The sequence below is a fragment of the Heliconius melpomene genome, chromosome 8, assembly GCF_056956725.1.
Source record: "Heliconius melpomene rosina isolate 202511_hmr_F chromosome 8, ASM5695672v1, whole genome shotgun sequence".
Taxonomy (NCBI): Eukaryota; Metazoa; Arthropoda; class Insecta; order Lepidoptera; family Nymphalidae; genus Heliconius; species Heliconius melpomene.
The window spans coordinates 6,480,601-6,504,883 of record NC_140396.1 but is presented as its reverse complement, the minus strand read 5'-3'; the positions used below and the strand labels follow the sequence as shown (position 1 = coordinate 6,504,883).

The following is a 24,283-nucleotide window of genomic DNA, read 5'->3' as shown; positions in this document are numbered from 1 at the left end:
AATTCAACCTTTAACTTTAATTAAAAACAATTTGAGAATAAGTAACCATAAATATATTTATATTAAATTTATTTACAACTGGCAAGCTTAATTATAAGAGAGACGTGTCAGTCAGCCAAAAGTCAATCAATTTCAATAGATTCGTATTGTGGAATTTGATGTATGAGAAATATTTATTGAAAATTTAAGATAATCAATAATTTTATTTTAAATTAAGATGCCGGCATCGGCAACGTCCCAACCAGGCGGCGGCCGGAGTAAAGGAGTGTTTAATAACACAACCGGCTTCAGCACACTGATCACGGTTACAGTTTTGTCACTGGCTTGGTTGGCCGGTTTTGCTTCCCGGCTTTTCGCAGTTATTCGTTTTGAAAGTATTATTCATGAGTTCGATCCCTGGTAAGCTTTTTTTTGTTATTAAAAATAAAATATTATAATTTTATAAAATTTACTTCAGAGTGCTTTTTCCATTGACGAATTCCTCCTTACGTGTTACAGGTTTAACTATAGATCGACAGCATACATGGTACAACATGGGTTCTACAATTTTTTGAATTGGTTCGATGAAAGAGCATGGTACCCCCTGGGGCGTATCGTGGGGGGTACAGTGTACCCTGGCCTCATGATCACATCAGGGACAATACATTGGATATTGCATGCTCTTAATATACCTATACATATAAGAGATATTTGTGTTTTTCTTGCTCCAGTATTCAGGTAAGATAGTTCTAATATCATATAATTCTAAACTGAAATGTTCTTTTAATTTCTTTCATTTTGTGTTTTTATTATAAACTTTTTATTTTTAGTGGGTTAACAGCTATAGCAACTTACTTATTAACATCTGAACTATGGTCTAGAGGAGCTGGTCTGTTTGCTGCTTGTTTTATAGCAATTATTCCGGGCTATAGCAGTAGATCAGTTGCAGGCAGTTATGATAATGAAGGCATTGCCATATTTGCCTTGCAATTTACTTATTACTTGTGGTTAAAAAGTATTAAAAGTGGATCAGTTTTTTGGTCAATCTGCACAGCCTTATCTTACTTTTACATGGTAAGTATTTTTTTTATTCCAACATAAAATAACATTGCTATTATTCATAAATTATATTTAAAAAAAATGACTCCCAAATAAATTGATAATATTATATCTTTAGGTATCGGCATGGGGTGGTTATGTGTTTATCATCAATCTGATTCCTCTCCATGTGTTTATTTTACTGATAATGGGGAGATTTTCACAAAGACTATTTGTCAGTTATACTGTTTTCTACATTATTGGATTATTACTATCTATGCAAATACCATTTGTTGGTTTTCAACCAATACGCACCAGTGAACACATGGCTGCATCAGGTAGAACATTTTTATTATTATTTAATATTTTTTTATATAAAATATTTTTAGTAAAAGAGAAAACCTATTGTTGTAACACTCCGTGCTCCATGTTCTAATTAAATTGGAGACAGTGCATATTGAGTGGTGGTGCTTAACAATATGATTTGTCTTATTAGAAATGTAAACAAATAAAATATAAACATAAGGAATGTTTGATTGTAGTTTTAGTTGTTAATGGGCATCGACAACCATCGACACCAACAGACAACCTGCAACCATTGTATTTACAGTCATATATTATCTATCTGTGACACATTGGCTTCATGTAAATTATTATTATAACCATAAAACAAATTAGATACTTGACAGGTTAATAATAATAATAAATTAAATACATTTTTTTTTAACTTTTTAATACATTAATAAAATATTATAAAATGTATAATTACAAGACTAATCACAATAAAAAACATAAATATAGCTTGTATGTCATAAATAAACACTAATATCAAACTTTACTACAAAATTGAAACTGTTGTACAAGAAGTCAATTTAACATTTCACTCAAATACATCGAGTAATTGTTTGATAAGGTTTTATTAGTATTGCTTCACAGCTGGTTTTATGTAAATACGGTATAATATACTGTTACAAATTGTACAATTGAAAGAATTTATGGCTCATATATTTGGAAAAAATGTATTTAATGCCTAAATTTTTTATTTGTCATACATAATAATAGGTTGTTCCCTATTCTCTGGTCAATTTGTGTTGCCATGCCAATGACAATAATTTTATTTTTTATATTTTTATGTGAAAAAAGGTATATATAACTTATATGGACTAAAATATTTCACAGATGGTCTGCTTTTTTAAGCCTATAGCATATTATTAATATGCTAATATGCTTACAAATTATACAAATAAAATAATTTCTAGATTTTGGCTCTAGGTACATTATATTTAATGCTTATATTTTTTATTTCTTATTTTGGCTATTTTGATACAATTGAGAAGCAAAATGCTTCTAATGGCTGTAGGTTTGATTTCCACTGAAAGGAAAGCTTCCTTTGTAACATTTCTTTGATCTTTAAGGATACTGTAATTTGTCATATTGAAGATATAAATTTCAACATGTTTTTTTTTAATATTCAGACTAAATCATATTATATCATATGAGCCAGTCATAGAGCAGGAGCACAATCATGCAACTATAAACGCAACTGGTTGTGGTTTCGATTCCTACTGGAAGACATGAGGAGATGAAATATTTAATATTTTCATTTCTTTGCTCTGGGGTTGAGGCAAAGGGCCGAGTTGTGTTTCCGCACTCATCACGCAAAGCCTCCAGAATTCGTGTGTGTGAAGCTAAAAAAACAAATCCAATATTTTATATATTTTTAGGTGTATTTGCCTTGCTAATGGCAATTGGAGCATTAAAATATTTACACAGTCTAAATCCAAAAGGTCAATGGAAACAGTTATTAATATTGGGTGGCCTAATAGCTGCTGGCGCAGTATTTTTAGCTGTAGTTTTACTTACGTATATGGGTGTGATTGCACCTTGGAGTGGCAGGTGAGTTGGATATGTCAAGTTATTAAAAAGTCAAAGAGTTTTTTTAATACAGTAGAAACTCAATTATCCGGCCTTCAGTTATACGGATTCGCGATTATCCGGACTATCAACCGCGATAATTATTTTGTACAATGAAACCTAAAAAAATTATATGTACGTAAATATGTGTATAAATCATATGTTGGAAAATATTCATAATTTCTTAATAAATGTTGATTTTCGTTGATATGTACTTGTTGCTTTTAATAGACATGTAGCAATTTTGTGCTACATATGCACAAAACCAGCTTTTCTTTATCTTTTATTCTTATCCGAATGACATTGAGTTTGAATCGAGTTTCTACTGTGTTTGTAATATTTTTACTGTTATAGTACTGTACTTATATACAATATAATAAATAGCAGTGGGCAACTGTGAGGCTGTAAACATGATGGTTGTGGGCTACATTCCCACTCAGGGAATAATTACTTTTATTTGCATTTGACCAGTGAAAAAGTAGTGCCTTGACACTAGGTTCTCTCTGCCTTCTCTTCTGTGTGGAATAAAATATGAAGCTAAAAAAAAGTAAATTTAAATATGGCTTAAATATTTTTAATGCAAACTACTTGCAATATGCCACATGTTTTAGCATAAAATTATACTTGCAAATATCTATTAGACTACTTGATTTACATTAAAATAGTATGAAAATGGGCATGATATATGTTTATGTTTAATTTTAAACCCATGTTCAGAAAATTTTATTTAGTTGTTGCAGCTCAAAAGTTACTCCACTTTTATATAAAAGTTTTATTTTAATATTTTAAACTTAATAACTATTATACATTTCTTGTCATATATGGTTTATATTTATTATAGTTAAGACATTTCATTCTCCATTTTCTTCCCAAATATGAGTAATTTATTATTGAGTGACTGAAATCAATGGTATGCTTTGTGTTGCAAGAATGTACAATAGAAAATAACTCATTCCCCCAACCTACAACAATCATTGTGTTTACACTCTGACATTGTACTATTATGACTTTATATTGATTGTTATAGTAAATTTAATAAACAAAAACTAAAGTGTTTTTTTATAATTATTCTTTCTAAACTTCTCTTTTCATAGCAGATCTTATAAAAAAAATGGAAAAATAATTTTATAACTAACTCTGAGACTTCATTCTCACGGTCAAATAGAAGCAACTACTACTAGTGTATGACAAACACAAGACATTCTAATATACAATTTAGCTTTCCTTAATAAGTGTATTATACAACACAATTTTTCTTTCTCAATTTTTTTCAATTAATTCGAGTAGTTCTTTCCTGAGATTAGTGAGTTCAATCAATCAATAACAAACTGTTCAGTACTTTTTTTAGTTTAGTGCAGATTAGTATACATGTTTATATCATTTTTCTAACTCATAGGTTTTACTCATTATGGGACACCGGCTACGCAAAGATCCATATTCCCATCATAGCTTCAGTATCGGAGCATCAGCCTACAACATGGTCATCATTCTTCTTCGACCTCCACGTGCTGGTGTGCACGTTCCCTGTAGGACTGTGGTACTGCATCAAGAATATAAATGATGAGAGAGTTTTTGGTATGTAATTCTCTAGCTGTCTTAAAAAGCTATTGTAAATTTATTCGCGATTACCCCTACCTTTCCCAAAATGTGTGACATAATTTATGGATAGCTGAATTCTAAATGAAAATAATAATTTCAGTGGCCCTATATGCATTGAGTGCTGTCTACTTCGCCGGTGTGATGGTCAGACTGATGCTCACATTAACTCCAGTTGTGTGTGTGCTTGCTGGTATCGCGTTCTCCATATTACTTGATTTGGTACTAAGAGAGGACGAAGTGCCCACTGCGCCGGCTGAACCGGATGAGAAGAATTTGTATGATAAGGTTAGTTTATATAGGATATTTGTATAGTATAGACAAGGGGTGTTTAGGGTATTTTGTTTTGAATGTTTTTTTTTGGATAGCTTATAAATTTTTTTATGTGGCAGAATTCGAACCCCCTCTTCTTGGAAACTGTCCAAACGTTCTTATTCTGAAGATTTAATTATTATTATTATTAGAAAGTGCTTATAATAATATTTTTTTAATATAAGAATATTTTAAAAAATTGAATGTTTTGTTCAAATATTAGAAAGTGATAAATAAGATAATGGGAGGAACAACTTTTAGTCTTATGATTTTACATTCTTCAGTTTTGTTCCATAATTATTATGTGTTTGTTGGCTAAACGTAAGGTTGCGATATGAATGTAACTGCGCCTATTTATTATCATTTATTTACTGCTTCTAGCTATAATTGTATATAATAAAACATCTTCCTTTATGAGGACTATATCTTTTCTTTTGGCTGTAACCAAGACGGCTGTGCGATTGCCATTTGAGGGAATGAATAATTTAATATTTTGATTTGCTCGCTCTGGTAATATAACAAAGAGCTGCGTTTAGTTCCCCATTTAACACGCAGTATAGTATGAAACATAGCATTTTAACTCTAGGTGTTATCTTTGATACATTGTAAAGTTAAAAAAAATATCGTCCACAGGCAGGTAAACTAAAAAAGCGCGTCCAAGAGCCAGCCGCCCAAGACACAGTCCTCGGCATGAACATCCGTTCAGGAACCTTAATAGCCTTCATGATCCTCTTGATGCTGTTCTCCGTGCATTGCACCTGGGCAACTTCCAACGCGTACTCCAGCCCCAGTATTGTGTTGGCCAGCTATGGTAATGATGGGTAAGTTATATTGTATTGTTTTTATATTGAATGGTTTTTTTATTGAGGCCGTCATGGCACAGGATATAGGGGTGTGCGAGTGTAAACGTGAGGGTTGTGGGTACGATTTCTATTTGGGTTCGATTTCTTTTTCTCGCTCTGGGTTATTTTAAGGTTATACAAATGTTTTGTATATTGCGGGTTAAGCGTTTTTCGTCAATTACTTGCAGCTTTACGCTTTCATCCGTAATGGCGTTACAAATCAATTTCTAGGTTATGTTAATTTGCGTTCACTTTAGGTTACCAGACTAAAAAATACCACACAATATTGTTGTGGCTTAGTTTATTAAAATGTCTTGTAAGAATGAAACTAGAATCATTAGGTTTGTTTTCATACATTTTCCCTTTTTGCTGAGTTAGTGTTTGGTCTCCGTTCACTCTGTTTTTTACTTACATTAGGTTTATAATATGGATATTTATTAATTTAACATGATTACTTAGTTCTAGAAAAATCCTGGACGACTTCAGAGAAGCTTATGGTTGGCTTTCACAGAACACTGCAGAAGATGCCAGAATTATGTCATGGTGGGATTATGGGTACCAGGTATTATAATATTTAATTATCATTAATAAAACGTAACTACTTTTCATATTTTACTCTCCACTATCTTAGTATTTTAAGAGGCGATGCCTATCAGGTGGCAGAAATTGACGCCGCATTTAGTATGACAATTCTTTTTTAATATATATGAATATTAGTGTCCATAAAGATTGTGTACACAATTTTTTCTTTCTTGCAATGGTTTAATTCATTTTGTATTTTAAAGAAACCTAATCAAAAAATCAATATTCACAGATAGCAGGCATGGGCAACAGGACGACATTAGTAGACAACAACACTTGGAATAATTCTCACATAGCATTAGTAGGTAAAGCCATGGCTAGTAACGAGACTGCGGCTTACGATATAATGACTATGCTGGACGTGGATTACGTTTTGGTCATATTCGGTGGTGCCATTGGATATTCTGGTGATGATATAAACAAGTTCATATGGATGGTCCGTATAGCTGAGGGGGAACACCCTAAGGATATTCATGTTGGTATTTTTGCTGTTTTTAAGTTTCCATTTTGAATTTGTTTATTATTACTTTTTTTGTTTTTCTTTTCGTTTTTTAACTTCCCTTAATATATTAAAATGTGTTAGAAAGTAATTTTTTTTTGCTTGGTTTTGTGATAGCCACATTAAACAAAACATCAGGCATCGGTCTGATGTAGATTTTGTGTTTATATCTTTAGATTTTAGTTTGGCTATTACCTGATCATTGCCATTTTTTATTTGAAATTACTATATTTCTGCTTTATTGTTATAGGAAGCGGACTATTTTACAGAACGAGGTGAATACAGAATAGATTCAGAAGCTTCTAAAACTATGTTAAATTGTCTCATGTACAAACTATCATATTATAGGTAAGTTATATTTATTTACATTTAATTATACTTTTTTAAAAAAAATAATTTCTTTTAAAAAAGAATTTTCATGCACTACACGATAATTTTAAAGGTAAACCTTTAAAATTTTCGACGAGATGTCTAGGGAGACACTACTCTCCCTAGACAGTCAAGTGGCAGGCTTTTGCTAGTATGTTAATAAGTGGTAAAACAAAATTCCAGATACGATAGCGGCGGCAGTCCCTCCGGTTACGACCGCACTCGAGGTGCTTTACCTGGGAACAGGGGATTCAAACTCACGTACTTAGAAGAAGCCTACACTACCGAGCATTGGCTTGTTAGAATATATAGGTAATATACTAATTTTTTGTAGTTTTTTTTGTTATTTGAGGAGTTTTTCAAACAAATGAGTGTTTATGTTATTTAATATTAAATATTTGCAACTCCAAATTTTGAAATAATGTGTAAGATGACAAAAGGTACCATAGGTGACCATAAGTTGAGGAAGGAAGGATAAACAATTTAAAAAAAACTCCAAATTTGATTAATTTATGTTATTAATTTTAATTATGTTTAAGTTAGCATGGTAAGAGTTATTACTTATACATATACATATATTGGAGGCAAAGTGTGGCGCTGATATCTGCTAGTGGCAGAAAGTGGAGAACAGAAGGATTTGTTCGTCAGTTTTCACTGAATGATTTTAATAGAGAATGGGGTGTCTTACCACTAAGTTGCCTCCGCCTGCGATGCTATATGCGGCTAGATACGGCGTGAAAAAAGGAAGCCTGTGACAAATTTATATTGATAATAAATTACTATTTTCAGAGTAAAGAAACCCGACGAATTTAACCGGCCGCGACTGCCGCTAGCCAAGAGATCGATACCCACTGTTAACAGTATTTCCAGAAAGGTAAGCAATTGAACATGTTCTCATATTATAGTTTATATACTATAGTTGTTTTTTTTTTAATTAGCTTCACGCTTTTTTCCGCATAGCAGGGTCAACATAGGAAACCTAGATTAATGATATTCTTTTCTCAACTCTCCTCTAAATCTTGAAACATCCCGTGTTGAATTGCGGAAGTCAACGCCGCATCTAGTCTGCCAGTAGGGAAATGTAAACTTATATTCCTTAAGTGAGGATTGAATCCACAATTTCTTACCCCAATCTCATAATAAAAATTGCGACCTTGGTTTTCTCCATTTAAATGTTGTTATGTATATTTTTATGTATGTATGTTTGTTTATATATACATATTTGTTTATATGTATGTATTCTTGATTTAATATAAGTTATAAAAATATTTCGGAAAACGTAAATATCTTTGAACGTTGTGGGACTCTAACAATAAACATCTTAATAAGATAAAAAAGATGAAATAACATACTGCTACGACTTTTCGTCGTAGCAGTATGTATGGATTAGTGATCAGAGCATTTGGACGGCTTACCAGGGGCGCGGGTTCGAATCTCGCTATGTTTAATTGTTTTTGTGTTTTACCATTGAGTGGACAATAAAGTGTCTCAACACATGGTGTTCTTTCTCTATCCTGCGTATATTCTACATAATTATGATTAAATATTTTTGATTTCACACTGTGAGGAAATTTATCACGTTTATTTTAATTACAGCCTGCTTATGGTGTAGGACCGATGGTATAGTACAAAGTACCTATTCGTTTCATTGTGTTTTGATGTCGTGTTCTTAGAGTAGATATTATAATTTAGAATATTAATACTTACTTACTTACTTACTTTAATATAAATATGTAATATGTATGTAACAATATAAATAAAATAACATGAAAATAAAATAATAATTCAAATTATATATGTTTTATTAATATTCTAATGAGATATGTTAATTGTAATAGATTTTATATAACATATTTAATTTTTATAACCAACTAAAATATAAAATTTGAGTATTTGTTTTTTGCTTTTTTTAATTAAATTATGGTCAAACTATTTATTGTATATTCAAATATAATAGGTAAAAATATTAATATATAAAATATAATTTTTATATCGATCTGGCTAGACAAAGTGCAATTTTAAGAAACCAAGCATTGCATGATTATATAATTCTAAAAAATGGAATTTTTTGTAGTGTGTCAATTTGATTCTGTAATCTTTTGGTTATAATAGTGTCTGTCTGATTGTACATGTGATGGTTGTGGGTTCGACACCCACTCGTAGGAATGTTTATATTTAAATTATTTACATACCTCCGGCCTTTGTGGTGACTTTTGTCACTCAACACGCTAGCTTGTAGCTCAAGATGTATAAAGTTGCTTCACATTTTTTGTCGCTTAGAAAAGTATGCAGAGGGAAAATGGTGTATAGACACTCCATTCTCCACTTACCGCAGTGACATATCTCGTTAAGTGGCGGAGCCATGCCTAAATAAGCTAAAGTTCCTTAATTAATATTGTCAAACTTTTATTTTATTTTCAGACATCGAAACGGAGAAAAGGTTTGTTGAAAAACAAACCGTCGCTCATAAAGGGCAAAAAGGTCGGCAAGCTGGAGTGACGCAGTTAATGCACCGCCCGCTGACAACAATAGTGTTCATTGACTTTGAGAAATTATGTTTTTTAAAGTAAACATTACATATGGATATGTGAAGATCGGCTTAAGTTTTTACACATGAATTTTAATTTGTTAGCTCATAAAATATGGATAGAGAATGTTTTTATGATTTAACCTAGCAAAGCAGAGTTTTTTTTATTAATGGGTTTAATTTTTTTATCATAAGAGTATAATTTGATTTATTGAGTATATTTTATTTTGTTTATTATGATTATGATATGATTCAAAATACATTGATATTCATATTCTAAATAAAATATTTCTCGAAAACTTTGGTTGGTACCGAGATAACACTTAATATTTTAAGTGCAATAGAATTTGAACTGACATTTCTAAAAGTCAATGAACATAATTATGTTACAAGCTGAAGCGACTTTGACCTGTGACTGACACCAATTTTATGTGTACGTAGTCCTTAGACAAATGTGTTTCTTGAAATTTCTTAATTTTTAGGAGAATATGTTTAAATTATTATTTTTTTCTAGCCCATTCATATGGACACTGTGCTTTCGATAGTTTCCACATTAATTCAATTTAAGGTGCTATGTTTTTCTGTGTCTTACTTTGTATTTTAAAATTTATTTTAGTTTGATGTTTGATTGTTTGTTTTGTACTGCATGATCAATGGTGGTGGATCTCTGTGAAAATAGAGTACATTTCATCCTAATGCATTATTATGGAAAAACATACTTTTACATATAGGGAATATGTATGTATGCATGTATGCATTATTAATATTAAAGTCATAATAATATTTATTGCTTATTAGTGGACGTCTGTGAGGATATGTCAGTGTTTGCATTTAAATGGTTACTTTTTTTATAATAATATCTATTAAATTGTTTAATGGAGTTTACGGCATTATTTTGATACTTAAGTAACAAATTTTAAAGACAAAAAAAATATGCAGAAAGTAGAGAAATCTTTATAGTTTCACCTGTCTTTGTAAGCGAAAATAATTAATGTTAATTTAACTCACTTTCTAACGAACCAATATTTTTTTAAATATTTTCATAGAATCAATCTTTTAATTCTTAAAGTATATTTATATGTAAAGTAAATGATAAATGATTTTATTTCCACTTCTTTTGCTTATTAATTCTAATTTTCACAAGTGTCCATGTGAATGCGTTTTAAAATTATTATTGTTCAAAGAGGGTGTTTGTAATTGCTACGTCCATTTGTATAATATTTAAATAGTTTTAAATATTATATAATATATAGATACTTATAATTTTTAACCACAATGTTTTATGATAGATAATGTTGCCAGGTGTGTTGTTATTAAATTCAAATATTGAAACGTTGAAATGTTTATCTATAGTTGATAATTATTTTTTTAATAAATTAATTAATGAAAAGGTGACTTAAAGAAAGATCTTAAAAAATTCAGAGCGTTTATCTTTTAATTTGCAAACATCTGGCAGCACTGAATTGAAAATTTTTACCTCGCTTTGTTTTCAGTACTTATCACAATAATTTAAAGTTTTAACAAGAAACACAATATATGTATAATTTTTTTCATATATTATTAAGTCATAGCGTTACGATCGATGCAATAATATTTTTGGGACTGTATTAATGAACTTAATGTATGTAACACCAAAGTTGAGAGCTGGTCAATTATACTTAATAAGAATAATTGAATTTATTCTTATAATTATTTTACCAAGATTTGCATAATAATTTGTATTTATAATTTTTTTGAAGATTTAATATTTCTCTTTAATAGTGCTTTCGCACAGAACTTAATTAAACCAGCAATAAAGTAAATAATAAATATAAGAAATTTATTGAAACGTATTATGTTATTTTTTAAATTTTGAAGGAGGTATTCCACCATTTTTAAATAAAATGTTGACCAGCCATAGATTAGGTGTGATTAATTCATAATATCAATTGTCACTTTTACGCTGTTTAGTATAATCTATGTTCTAAGCACGCTTTGGATACTTTCGTAATATAATATAATCATTTTTTATCTTGTAAATAATAAACTAATCGCGTTCTCAAATATTTGTGTACCTGTACATACATACATATATTTTCTTACATTTCATTAAAATTAGTTCAGTAAAAGGATATACGTATGAAGCAATCAATAATTTAGTTTTATAAGCCTTAAATATTAATAAATAGTATCCAAAGTGTGTTTTGGCCTAAAATCTTTTTTGTATCGTATTTGTAAAAGTGTCCCGTGAATGTGGAGATGTTATAAGTTTTTATTTTATTGTTGCACAGCACTATTTGTTTTTCGTATATTCTTACAGAGTTTTATTGATGTATTATAGTTCCATTGTACCATACAATGTTCTTAATAAACAGCTAAAACATGTATATTTTGTTTTACTATGTAAATAAACTGGTCAAGTGTGAATCGGATTCGCTTACCGAGGGTTCCGTTCCGATTTATAAAATTTAATAAACTTAAGCCTGCGGGCGTGGGCATTTTGTATGAAATGAACTACCAATATAAGTTTGTAATATTTATACCAATAAGTTTCCAATCTTCAAGTTTCTTCCTTTATTTGTATTGAAAGTTCTCAATCACTATTTTTTGGTGTGGAGTACCATAAAATTAGGTTAAAATTAGCATTTCCCTCGTATTTATTCATATTAATGACGGATTATTCATATTAATGAAGCTGTCATTGTAGTACACAGATTCAAAGTCCATTCTGAGAAATATTTATAAATAAATAAATAAATATTTTCTCTGCATACTTACATTATTATATAATCGCTGTTTTTTTACTTAGCCTGTATTATTGTTTAGTTGGAGGAGAAAGTATGGTCTTTTTCATTTATTTATTTGTGCAGTAGCATCAGGGGAGTCAGAGGGAACCTAGGTCTACCTATAAGGATTTATAAGGATCATTTTCGTCTCACAAATTGTAGTTCTGGATAAACATTTGATAACTTCCTTCGTTTAATAATTAAAAATACTCTATAGTTGGATTTTTTGTTAAAAAGTTCAAAGTAAGGTGTCGGGGGGTGTAAAAAGAAAAAACCAAATTGACAAAACCTTCACCATATATTTATTAATAAAGACAATCTAAAAGATCACGTAATAGTCATTGTCTTAAAAAATTAGTTACCCTAATAAATTTATCAATATATATATAGTTTTATTTTATTACTTATTGTTTCAAGGATATGCGAAGTTGTGAACTCGCCCGCAGCGAGGGGGGACAGGACTCGAGGACAATCGTTGTTTTTACGAATCATCACATACAATATGAATCTAAAATTTATACGTACATTTACATCTCCAATGAATATCTATTTCTGGGTTTAATCTAAACGCTTACAACCATTAATGAACTAACGTGGCTACGCGAAGAATTGTGCTAATCTAAAAAGGTGTCTACAATTTTATTTATAGTATTTAAAGTTTGTTAATTTACAGAACGTTCAAAATCACAACACAGAGTGTATCAACTTATCGTGCGTTTGGCACGCGTCGGTTACTTACTACGGATTACATTACAAGTGAAGTACGTATAATGATTGTGAAGTACTGTCGCGCACACAAGCGGTAACGTTTCATCATAGAAATTATACTAATAGAATAGATAGAAACATCAACATATCTAATGAAGTAAAAATAGAGTTTAGCATTAAAATCATCCTAATAACAGTAGTATAAAAACAGTATTTGGAATATATCTTGAAAATAGTGCGTGCGTTCGCGACAGTACCGCACGGCTAAAGCGTCGTTGTGGCGCTTCCCTTAGTTTACACACTTTAATTGATACAAAATTAGAAGAATATAATATCCACTTAGGCTTATTAAATATTTATACTATAATTTAACATTGTGTTGACACAAATACATAATAATTAATATAATATATATACATTTATATTACGAAACTGGGTTATAGACAAATGGAATAAGAAAATAGTAAGCGAACGTAACGCAGCAATACGACGTGGGTACAGAAACATACATACAGACATTATTCTTATAATAATCAATAAATACATTTAATATCTTTGAATATGTCGTCTAGTTTTACGTAGACGTCTACAGTATACAATTTTTATTTAGTTTCGTAATTTATTTGTTAAATTGACTTGTAGTTATTGTATTGTGAACATGCCCTTGTACTTCAACACCGCAGTATAAAAGTTAAGTCTATGGAAAGGCAAGTTTCGATATTCGTTAAGAACGTTAGCCCGTAGTGTCTTTATAAATAAATAATAAATTTAAATTTATAAGTAAAATAATTTACTAGCAACGATTGAACTAATAGCAACCACTGTACGTCGACTCTGGCGTTGCAGAGTGGACGTAGTGGACACAAATAAATGCAATTTCCAGTGCTCTAATTAAAACAATAACAAAAAACAATAACAGTATAAAAATAAAATCGTAAGGCACTTCTATATTCAATTTGAAATAAGATTGTCCAATAATTTTATCGACCTAACAATTTAATAATTAGCTTTTCAACGACTATTGGAGGAGTTAGATTCTAGACAAATGAAAAGGTTATTTTGAACTAAATCTTAGATTTACTAAGAGCCAGTCTAGACTAAGACAAGCATAGAGTACGATGGGAGCTGTAATTTTAACGAACACGCATAGGTATGTTAATAAAAATACGGTTGTCGCTCTCTGTTTGTTAATTTAATAGAACCCAAAACAACGATTTTAAATTTTTGTACTGTAATCTGAGAATTTAATGTAAATGTAGTTTTCGTTTTTGTATTTTGGCAAACTTCCCTTAACATTTAGTGCTAGTTATAATTCAATTAGTTCATAAATTAAAAAAAAAAACGATGTCAATATAATAATAACATATTGTTACAAAATGTTTTTCATATTGTCTTTGAAATAATAATGATATTAGATCACGAAAATGATTCACATGAGAAAATAAATAATTGTGCAGTACATGCGGGCGAAGCCGCAAGCGGGTCGCTAGTAAGTAATAAGTTTAAACAATCGTTTGAACGCTCCCATTTGATTATTTTAATTAAAAAGTTCAAAGAATTTCTAGAATTATACGTAAAATCTTTAAAATATCAATTAGATAAACGTCTGGTTTACTATAAATATGCTTGGCTCAGTCTGAAGTGACTCACAGTGTACTATAAGGGTATATGTATAATGAGGGTATATTTAATTCTATGTCTACTCCGACTAGAGACGCTTTGGCACGTGGAATGGGCGAGGTGACTGGTACCTACCGTACCTACGAGTACTTTGACAACGAAAAACGATGACGCCGAAAAAAGCTTAGAGAATTTCGCGTAATTTTCAGTCTTAATAGCTAGAGTATTGTTAAAAAATATTATTGGAGGGAATTGTCTTTAATAAATTGTAATTTATGACGTAAGTAGATTTATTTCCGGTATTATTTATTAATTTGAAAAAATATTCAGTATGTTGATATTTACGTTACGATTACTTATTATATTAAAATAATTTCGATTTGAAAGTCGATCAATGAAGACTAAATGTTTATATGAGCCACGTTAAATATAAAACATTATTTCAACATTACTATAATAAAATGAATGATAGTTAAAAATTTTATTATTAATTAATCAAATATTATAAGATAATTACGATAAATTTGTAGAAACAGAGTAATAGGTAAATAAACTTTTATAGTTGCTTTATATTTAACGTGGCGGCTTCTTTATTCTATACATATTTAATTTTCATTAAATTTTTATAACTATCAAGTTCATTATAAAATAAATGGCACATATTTTCAGCTGATTCAAAGCATTCATTACTTTACTAAACCTTTAGTGTGGGGTTTTAGTTAAAGCCTGGCCTTAATCTAAAACAATCATCTATGTCTCTAACGTACTCTATACATGGCGCATTTAACAATTTCATTTGGCATTACTTTTGGCGTATAAAGACAAAAAGTGAAAATAGAAACAACAATTAACCTTTAAAAATTCCTCATTGTCATATAACACAACCAAATAATCACACGAGTTAGTGATGTAGTTACAAATAGCATTTAATTTTTGTAATTAACCTTATACATAATATAAATAGTGTAAAACGACATGACATTTGGCAGAAGTCCACTCAGGTACAGTTGGAAGGAAAACGAGAAGATACGTCTCAAGGCAAGCTTCACTTCCATTTTTATTTCAAAGATAGTTTTGTCAAGGTTTTCAATTAATTTTCAAGGATAGCCAGCTACCTATCTTGTAAAATACAATTTAGAACATATTTTTTGGCACTGCTAAATCTAAAATTAATGCTATATATCGACAAAACAGTGGTTATTTAACTCCACATATTTGCCAGGATTACCACAGCTTTTAATAAGACTGTTACTCCGGGTCTACATTTAGATGTAGAGCCGACAGCGTCATACGCTAGGTACCCTCTAAGTTAAAACATTTAACCTAAAATGGGTTATCTTAAAAGAGTACAAGAATTTAATTGTATTTAAATAATAAACATGTCTTTTACAAGGAATACTGCCCCAAAAGTATATAAAATTTAGAAACAGAAAAAGTTTAGGAAGACAAAATATGAATAATATTTTCACAACCGATGAATACAAATTTGACGGGGTTTTCGTCTGGCAGCTGTTCACAGTTCGAACAACGGACTGATCTATTCTTTATATAATTGAGCAAAGTTATTGCCCGATTTGTACATTTAGTTTAAATAATACATAGATTATTTAAAATAATATATAAACGTTACATATCACAACACGTAAGATACACGTACAGACAAATTAGTTAAGTACATTTATACGTTCATGAAAATAATATACATATATATATGTAGTATATAGTACACTAAATTAACTATTACATCGAGAACAAGTAATACGAGATACCATCGAACAACCAACAACGAGCACTTATAATAAAATTACCAACATAAAATATAGTATTTTGAGCATTTATGATAATAATATTTGTGTAAAAAAATATGTTTGTTTTTTTTTTCATAAATTTTTGTCATGTACTTCTGTGAATGTAGATCAAATATATTTACAAACAACAAACACACGTAATAAATTAAAAACCAGTAACGTAACAGCAAAATTAAACTTAACTAGATGAATATTACTATAATATCTAATGCAAAAACTATGTTTTTAGCAAATAATAAAAACAATTTATACATAAGTTTGATCGCGCACTCACAGAGACGGCATCTCATGTTACTGTTTAAAAATTACCTAAAACTGTATCGATATGTGACTAATTACGGTACGGATAAAGAATTGAATCCGTTGTCTTAAATTAAATTTATCTAAAACATTCCACGCGTCTACTCCATATATTTATCTAGTATGACTAGAGAAATAAATAAAAAAACAACAAAAAAAAATACTATAAAATAACGAAACAGTGAGCAAACAGGCTAATGTTTAGTGAGCTGGGCTCGCTAAGAAATGAAACGATTCATTAGAAACGAGGTAGTGTAGTTTCTACACAGGTAGTGTATCACACTATAGTAGTTATAGAAATATACTTTAATATTTCTATTTATTTATATATATATATATTAGCCGAATCGCGCATCGAAGTTCTATCAATATATTTACAAAATCACACTTTCAAGTCACATTGAGAAGTCTGTCATATAAAAACTTTACGAAGGCCCTATCTATCTACAAGTATCAATTGTTATACAAAATATTTTTATGCGCTCTCGTAGCTTATCTAAGCATTACGAAAATTTCGAATATTTACTGTTTAGGTAGGTAATTTAGTTAAATTATCTACATTACATACAATTTAGTCAAATTGGCTACTACATGCTAAATTTGCTTTCCACCTAAATCACTTTTGTTTAATATAAAACTATTTTTTTAACCGTAATAAATGCTGATTCGTTTAGCATTTCTGTATTTCGAACTAGTCACTTATAATTATGTACATTAGGGTGTGGCGCGACTGTAGACGAGGGATTGTGCGTTGAGTTAATGTTTGACGTGACAGCGTCTCGTATTGGAGGCATGTGTATATTATTTACATGAGAACTGGCGCATATTATTAATAGAGTACTGCTGTTTATTTTTTAAGCTGATATTGTCACGCTGAAGCGGCCTGTTTCACGGCAGCGAGAGGGCCACGCAAACAAAGGTAACGCGACGCGAACGCGCGGGTGGAATGGGTGTCAGTTACTGTACTAGCATTTGGAATTCAGCAGTCGCTTGCGATCTGTCGTCAGATCTCTCGACCTTTTCATAAGGCTTTTCGAGTTTTGGCCGTTTCGGCTCGGCGTCGAGTGGCCGGTGCGACTTCATGTGTGCGCTACGACTTTTTACTTTGTTAAATACTCTGAAACATAAGGTAAACATTAAGAAATAGCAACAGAAGAAAAGAAAATAAAGCGAAATAATAAACAAAACATATAAAAAGCAGAAAAGCTAAGCGAAGCATTCGGTTAGTAATGTGTAAACCTAGATGTACACACAACATTAATACACTAATATTCCGACTATATCTAAGTGCCATAAACAAAAATTACACAACATTTATGACATTATCACGGCATATAATTATGTTGTTTATTATCTATTATTGTTATTTATATTTACAAGAGTGACATAGCGTGGTCCCTGGGACAGCAGACGTAGGTAGCTCATAATATTAATTTCACTGAAAATTCAATGAATACACAAACGTTTATAGAATTACTTATTGAAGTCAAATGGTTTTGAAAAATATTCAGTGAAATATGTCGTTTGTGTATCTTGTCACAGGAATTCTTCTATGCCCAAAAAATCTATTTCTTCAATGCAATACCAAAACATTTACTATATGAAATACTTATAAATAACAAGATTTTTTATATATAAACGATTCATCTAACAAATAGTACCTAGTAAATTATTCAATTAATAGAATAACAATATACGTTTGGCATGGACTTCCCTGAATCAGTATACTATATTATTTATTAAATTCAGCAATCATTTTCAATTTATTGTGTAAATAAATATATATTTGAAACCTTATATTGTGCCTATCCAAAATAAAATAGTATACACTGATATTTAAAACCACGTGGTATTTGAAATTATTCATTATTCATAGTGTATCATTAAGTGGCGCTCGCGTATGAATGCTTTTTAGGCTAAAATAAAAGCTATATATTCCGGTTATCAAAACTTACTTTCCGCATATCTTGCACGGAAATTCTTCGCCTTCAAATGAAGTCGGCGGTGAAGAGCACGCAGTACCAAGTGTCGGTATCTGACCTGAACCCTGAATTTGGACAAGTCATATTAACTTCCTACTTAACACTATTCTGTGAACCTGAAGAAAAAGTGTAGGCCAGCATTAGTGGCAGTGCTTACTTGGGTGGCTTGAGCGTTCCAACTCCGTAAGTATAGTGTTTTATAGTCTTTTGTTACTTTCTTCCAGAAGTAGTAGAACTGGATACACTGCTTCGAGTCTTTTGTTCTTATCTAAAAGGAAGAAAAATTTTAGAAAATAATAATATCTATTTAACCAATAATATCAAAGTATATTAACATACATTAAAATACTTTACCAGCTGAGAAATTCTAAAGAAGTCCTTATCATATTGGCTAAGTCCAGCTAAAAAGGCTTCTACTTCATCGGGTGTCCATCGAGACTCGTGTTGTGAGGGTGCGGCGGGACGGGACATGAGACGTAATGTGGCAGCTCTGATGTCTCCTCCACACTCGCCTAATGTTTGTAAGGCATACTCTCTTGTATGACCACCGACTGGCATAGCGGCGCACATCGCTAGCTCCATAAACATGCGTACTAAAAAGCAAGAAAATATACGATTACAAAACATAAATAAAAGAGAGAGAGAGAGAGAAAAAAATATACAAATACGATATATATTTTTAAACTAGGCTAAGCATAATACCTTCATTATCATCGAGTGCATCATTAATACCAGGATCCCAAAGAAGCTGCTCCGGTATCCGGTGTAGATCTATACGATTGTTGCATAGTTCAGGAATGTCTGCTTGATGATCTCTTCCTATGTTGATTTGTGGTACGCGGTGTTCGTCTGGTTGCGAGAGCATATTAACATCTTCTTGAAGGCCTGTAATATAGTTATGTTAAGTCTCGAGTGGAAATGAAATCTACAATCTGTTATGTATACAGTCACACGCTTGTGTTTCTGCGCCGTTACTGGTTTCGAAATTATTTCTATTGATCAAATAATAATACTTTGTTCATTTTGAAATTGGTTTTTTCCCTACATTCTTTAATCCAATTTCATTCATTATAAAACTTTCTTTATACTTTAAATCAGCTTCACACGTAACACTCCGTTCCCCATTTTACGCTAAATAATTTCTTTATATTTTCTTGATTTTCAACTTTCAGATTTAACGATTTTTAGATTTTAACTGACGCATGTCTTGATACGTGTTTATGATATAAATTACTAATATTTTTAAAACAATAGGAAAATAATAATAACAATAGGAAATACCGTCATATTAGGATTACAAAGATAGTAAATATATAAATGTATGATAATTACCATCCGTAACTTCAGTATATAAACCACTGCAGTCTCTATCTGGTGGAAGAATGGGTTGAGGTGTGTAATGATCCACTGTGCGCCGCATACGTGACCGGTAAGGTCCTGCTGGAGAAGCACGACGTTTACGTCTTTGTGGTGAGGCCGGTACGCTATTAGGGCTAAGGAAAACTGCTGGCAAAGAATCTCTACCTTCCACACAAACCTGTAAATAAAATATATATAATTTTCTTTATAATATAATTCGTATTGCTCTCAATGAATTACTATGTACCTGAAGTGCTGTGTTATCATTCCATTGGTGAATTGGTGCTGTAATTGGTGTTGTTATTCGGTGTTGTCGTCGTATGTTTCTTTGGTTGGAAAAATCTCGTGGACTACTTGATAATAGAGGATCTTCTGAATTTAACATGATTCGACGTGCTGTCGTAGAAGGTTCGAGGGCATAAGCATCTAATGACCTACATTCTTCTGGCAGTACTTCTTCTAAAGCTTCTTCTACCTAAATATATAAGCGTTAATGAGAAATATATCTAAAAACTAATAGCAATAGTTATCTTCTCAATGTTTGTACATTTACCTCTTCTTGACTGGACATGGTCGCTGTAAAAAAGGCAGCCGTCAATGGAGATGATACTCGTGGTACAGCATGCGCAGGTGAATGAGCATCATGTGATGCAGGGGGCGTTGGATAAGCTAAGCCTGGTGACGGTTCCGCTTGAGTTGAATAACTACCGCTAGGCGATGTTGCTGTATATGCCAGTCCTGGGGAATCACCAGCTGTGTATGAAAGTCCTGGTGAGTTTTCACTGTATCCAATTCCAGGTGATGGTACTGGTGATCCTCCATGGCAAGCTCCGAAATCAGCTAACGATTCGGGAAGGGGAGAATTTAATACAGCAGCAAGACGGCGACTCGATGGGAATGTAACAGGTGATCGTTCTCGTATAGATGCTGCAACTGTAGCATAATCTTCTAATGATGCCAGCTCTTCTAAGTGATCAGATGCGCTTGTGAATTGAAATGTGTCTTCATTTAATGCAGGTGAAAAATATCCATCATCAGAATTAAATGATACACCAAATAATTCTGGCCGAAAAGAAAATTCTTGTTGTTGTGGAGAGGCTTGGCCGGGATCTGACGCTGACCTTTTTACTACCTTTACAAAATATACATATGCAGTTAGTAAAATTCCTTTTTATGTAAAGTATTCGTAAATTTCATATAAGTTAGGAAAATATTTACCTTAGAACTGCCTTTTTTAAGTAGTTCTATTAAAGTAGAATCTCTTTGATTATTTGTTACATTCGTAGCTACAGTTACTAATGGAGGAGCGCGAGGTGAAAGAAATTGTGCAGATGTAGTAACTGGTGGCACTGGTGATGCAGACGGCTTAATAGTCGATAGCGGAGGTGGAGCTGGTGCAACAAATCCTGTACGTGATGACACAGTTTCTGTGGTTCCTGAAAGAAATAAGCACCATTATGTAAAAATATACAATCCGTAATATTACCGAATTATTTAGAGATAAAACTATTTATAATAGTACCTATGGATGGTGAAGTTGCTACACTAGCACCCCGACGGCTGATGATCTTTTCTTCTATCAGTGCCCTTACAGAGACAGATGCTGTTTGTAGAGGTGGTCCTGTTGATTCTTTTTTATCTAGCTTCTTGTTGTCCGAGTCCTATAAGTAAGAAACCGTCTTAGTTCGAAAAAAATGTTTACTTAAGTCTATTCCAGAAATTACACTAACCTTTTTAAAATATCCTCCGTGTAATCGCATATGGCCATTAAGAGCGGGAATATTTTTGAATTTTCGATGGCAAAGATTGCATTCAACGGGTTTTACATCAGCAGCGCGGGTCGGCCCGCCTAAGGGCCCACTGGTGCTGCTTGAGCCGCTTCCACTGGCACCACTCCCGCATTTTGGACTACCGTGCTGCGCCTGTGAAATTTACGTTGACTTTGTATAACTTCAAAAGACTTTCGAACCTATTACGTACTTTGTAATTTCAAGGTAGAAACTTTCGATCTTGAGTAGCTCGTTAATATTCCAAGTTAATTAATGGATTTTGATAGACTCCGAGTAATCTTCGTTGGTTTACAAGGGAACTCGTAATTATAGATCAATTCATTGCAGAACAGCTGATAAAATTGGCTTAATTTCGTAGCGGCATTATAACAAAAAATAAGGTAAAAGAAAAATATATTATGTAATATTTATTCAAATAATTGGCCACAACGAGTGGACTACGCAGTGCAGTAATTCATTCACGTAGAATTTTAATTCGTTGCGGAAATCCGTAACACCGCAACGGTGTCACCGGGTGGATATTTCCTCTACATCTACAGTGGATGTTAGTACACAAATATTTGAACGTTACTAGCTAAAATCACACCAAAAAATAGTTGTATTTCACGCTTAGAAAAGCTTTTTTCCTTCTAAAATTAATAAAATAGTTTGAAGTTTTCATATTCAACACGTTATTTACAAAAAAATTAAATATAATTTTGTAATGTAATAATGAAGTAACAGTTTTTTTTGCTACAACCACAAATATACGATAGTAATTTAATATATTTTGTTACATTATACAAAGAAAGCAAAAAAATACAGATTTTTAAGCATAACAAATAGCTCATTAAGATTTTTTATATCACAGTTAAAACAGGCAGAGGGAACGTAAATTAGGAATTATGGAACAAGTTCAAATTATCAAGATATCTGTTTCTTATAGAAATTTAATGCCGACTTTCAAAGGGATCTTTCGTAATAATAAATGACTGAGATTTGCAAATGAAATTGTCTAATCAAATTTACGGAAAATATACAAGTATTTTAATATATAATGTAATAATTCATCTGAATATATTATCTACATTTACCAGTAGAATGATTTGAGTACGACGGAGACAAATTAATAGCACGAAATTAGGGTTGCTGTGAAGGTTATATTATATAAAGGCTATAAATGTATATGTTGAAATAATTTTTAATATATATATAACTGTTGCTGATAGGTCTTTTTAAATTTATAAAAAACAAACTATTGAATATTTCCAACAATTGAAAAAATCGAAAGGGCTTTTATTTGTGTGCTTTGTTCGTTTTGGCAATCTCTATTGCAAAAAGTTTATTTTACACTGTCATACGTCTTCTGTATTAAGTGAACAGAGAGGATTTCATATTGAATATCTTCTTCTTTCTATACTTTACTTCCATTTACTTCTGTCTGAGTCTAAATATTTTTTATACAACTTGTGTCGTTGTAAACAATTAAAACCTTTATTTTATTGATTTTTATGAGTGTTGAATGGTGTAACTTAACGCCACATTTTGCGTAGACACCGGAGCGCAGAAATTTAAAATAAAAAAAATAATGAAGGTTAATATTTTATTTCCCTGATGTCGAGAGGGAATTGAACCCACAGCCCGCTACGTTTACAGTCACACGCTAGTGTTCCAGCGCCACGTTTGCCACCATTTAAATTTAATTTTAACCACTAGTGTGTAAAGTGCTCGTGTGAAGAAATGTTAATTTAAAACATTTTATTTTAATCGTAATTTCATTAGTAAGCGATTCTTATATTTTTTTATGGATGTACATTTCCAGGTTTGTATTTAAAAAATAAACTAAAAGTACAAAATAAATAGGATGGAAGACCGTCATTAAGATTGATACCTGCAGTCGTTTAAACTTTATCTAAATAAAAATAAAAGTAAGGAGCGAGAAAGGCAAACACGGAAGCTTTATATAAGGTGGTAATTTATTTTAGTGTAGCAACCCTAATAGATGCCATTAAGGATGCTCGTTAGGTTTGTAACAGTTAACCCGTTACTTATAGCTACGAAGCTGTGGAAATTTGCTTAAATATACTTAGGATATAAAATAGATAAAAGTAATAAATAATTGCAACATAAAATTGTTATTGTAGTAAAAATGCAACCTCAAAGTAATTATTTGTTATTTCAATCATCATTCTAATATAAATAAAAAAAACTAAAAAGCACAGCATTTTCTGTAATGTGTGAAAGCAGATGAATGTATGTAATAATTTAATATTGATGATTGAATATGTTACTAATACATGCATATTACATATCA

At 31.2% G+C, this 24,283-nt stretch overlaps 2 protein-coding genes across 5 annotated transcripts in view; one reads left to right on the top strand and one right to left on the bottom strand.

The window, feature by feature from the left end:
- The first annotated feature begins 98 nt into the window (after positions 1-98).
- On the top strand, positions 99-12,024 carry Stt3B (catalytic subunit 3B of the oligosaccharyltransferase complex). 3 transcript variants are annotated; one of them, XM_085189520.1, is made up of 15 exons: positions 99-399; positions 499-717; positions 810-1,053; positions 1,157-1,355; positions 2,742-2,913; positions 4,328-4,506; positions 4,631-4,815; positions 5,473-5,660; positions 6,141-6,243; positions 6,496-6,738; positions 7,013-7,110; positions 7,315-7,443; positions 7,921-8,005; positions 8,728-8,751; positions 9,553-12,024. In XM_085189520.1, exons 1-15 carry the CDS (start codon positions 218-220, stop codon positions 9,628-9,630), a joined length of 2,328 nt encoding a protein of 775 aa, XP_085045646.1. In that variant the 5' UTR covers positions 99-217; the 3' UTR covers positions 9,631-12,024. The 3 variants fall into 3 exon arrangements, with proteins under 3 accessions (XP_085045646.1, XP_085045648.1, XP_085045647.1); XM_085189522.1 differs by having other exon boundaries at positions 8,728-8,763; XM_085189521.1 differs by lacking the exon at positions 8,728-8,751.
- Positions 12,025-12,702: 678 nt separating this feature from the next.
- Positions 12,703-24,283, bottom strand: part of LOC146536916 (uncharacterized) — a 232,088-nt gene continuing 220,507 nt past the window's right edge. For both annotated transcript variants that reach the window (XM_085189516.1, XM_085189517.1), the window contains 11 exons: positions 21,931-22,122; positions 21,723-21,861; positions 21,419-21,636; positions 20,754-21,332; positions 20,448-20,675; positions 20,174-20,378; positions 19,544-19,726; positions 19,196-19,434; positions 18,999-19,109; positions 18,815-18,906; positions 12,703-17,976 (listed from right to left, as the gene is read on the bottom strand). In XM_085189516.1, the coding sequence (XP_085045642.1) occupies positions 17,817-17,976; positions 18,815-18,906; positions 18,999-19,109; positions 19,196-19,434; positions 19,544-19,726; positions 20,174-20,378; positions 20,448-20,675; positions 20,754-21,332; positions 21,419-21,636; positions 21,723-21,861; positions 21,931-22,122 (2,346 nt within the window). In that variant the 3' untranslated portion in view covers positions 12,703-17,816. The remainder of the gene's footprint in view (positions 17,977-18,814; positions 18,907-18,998; positions 19,110-19,195; positions 19,435-19,543; positions 19,727-20,173; positions 20,379-20,447; positions 20,676-20,753; positions 21,333-21,418; positions 21,637-21,722; positions 21,862-21,930; positions 22,123-24,283) is intronic.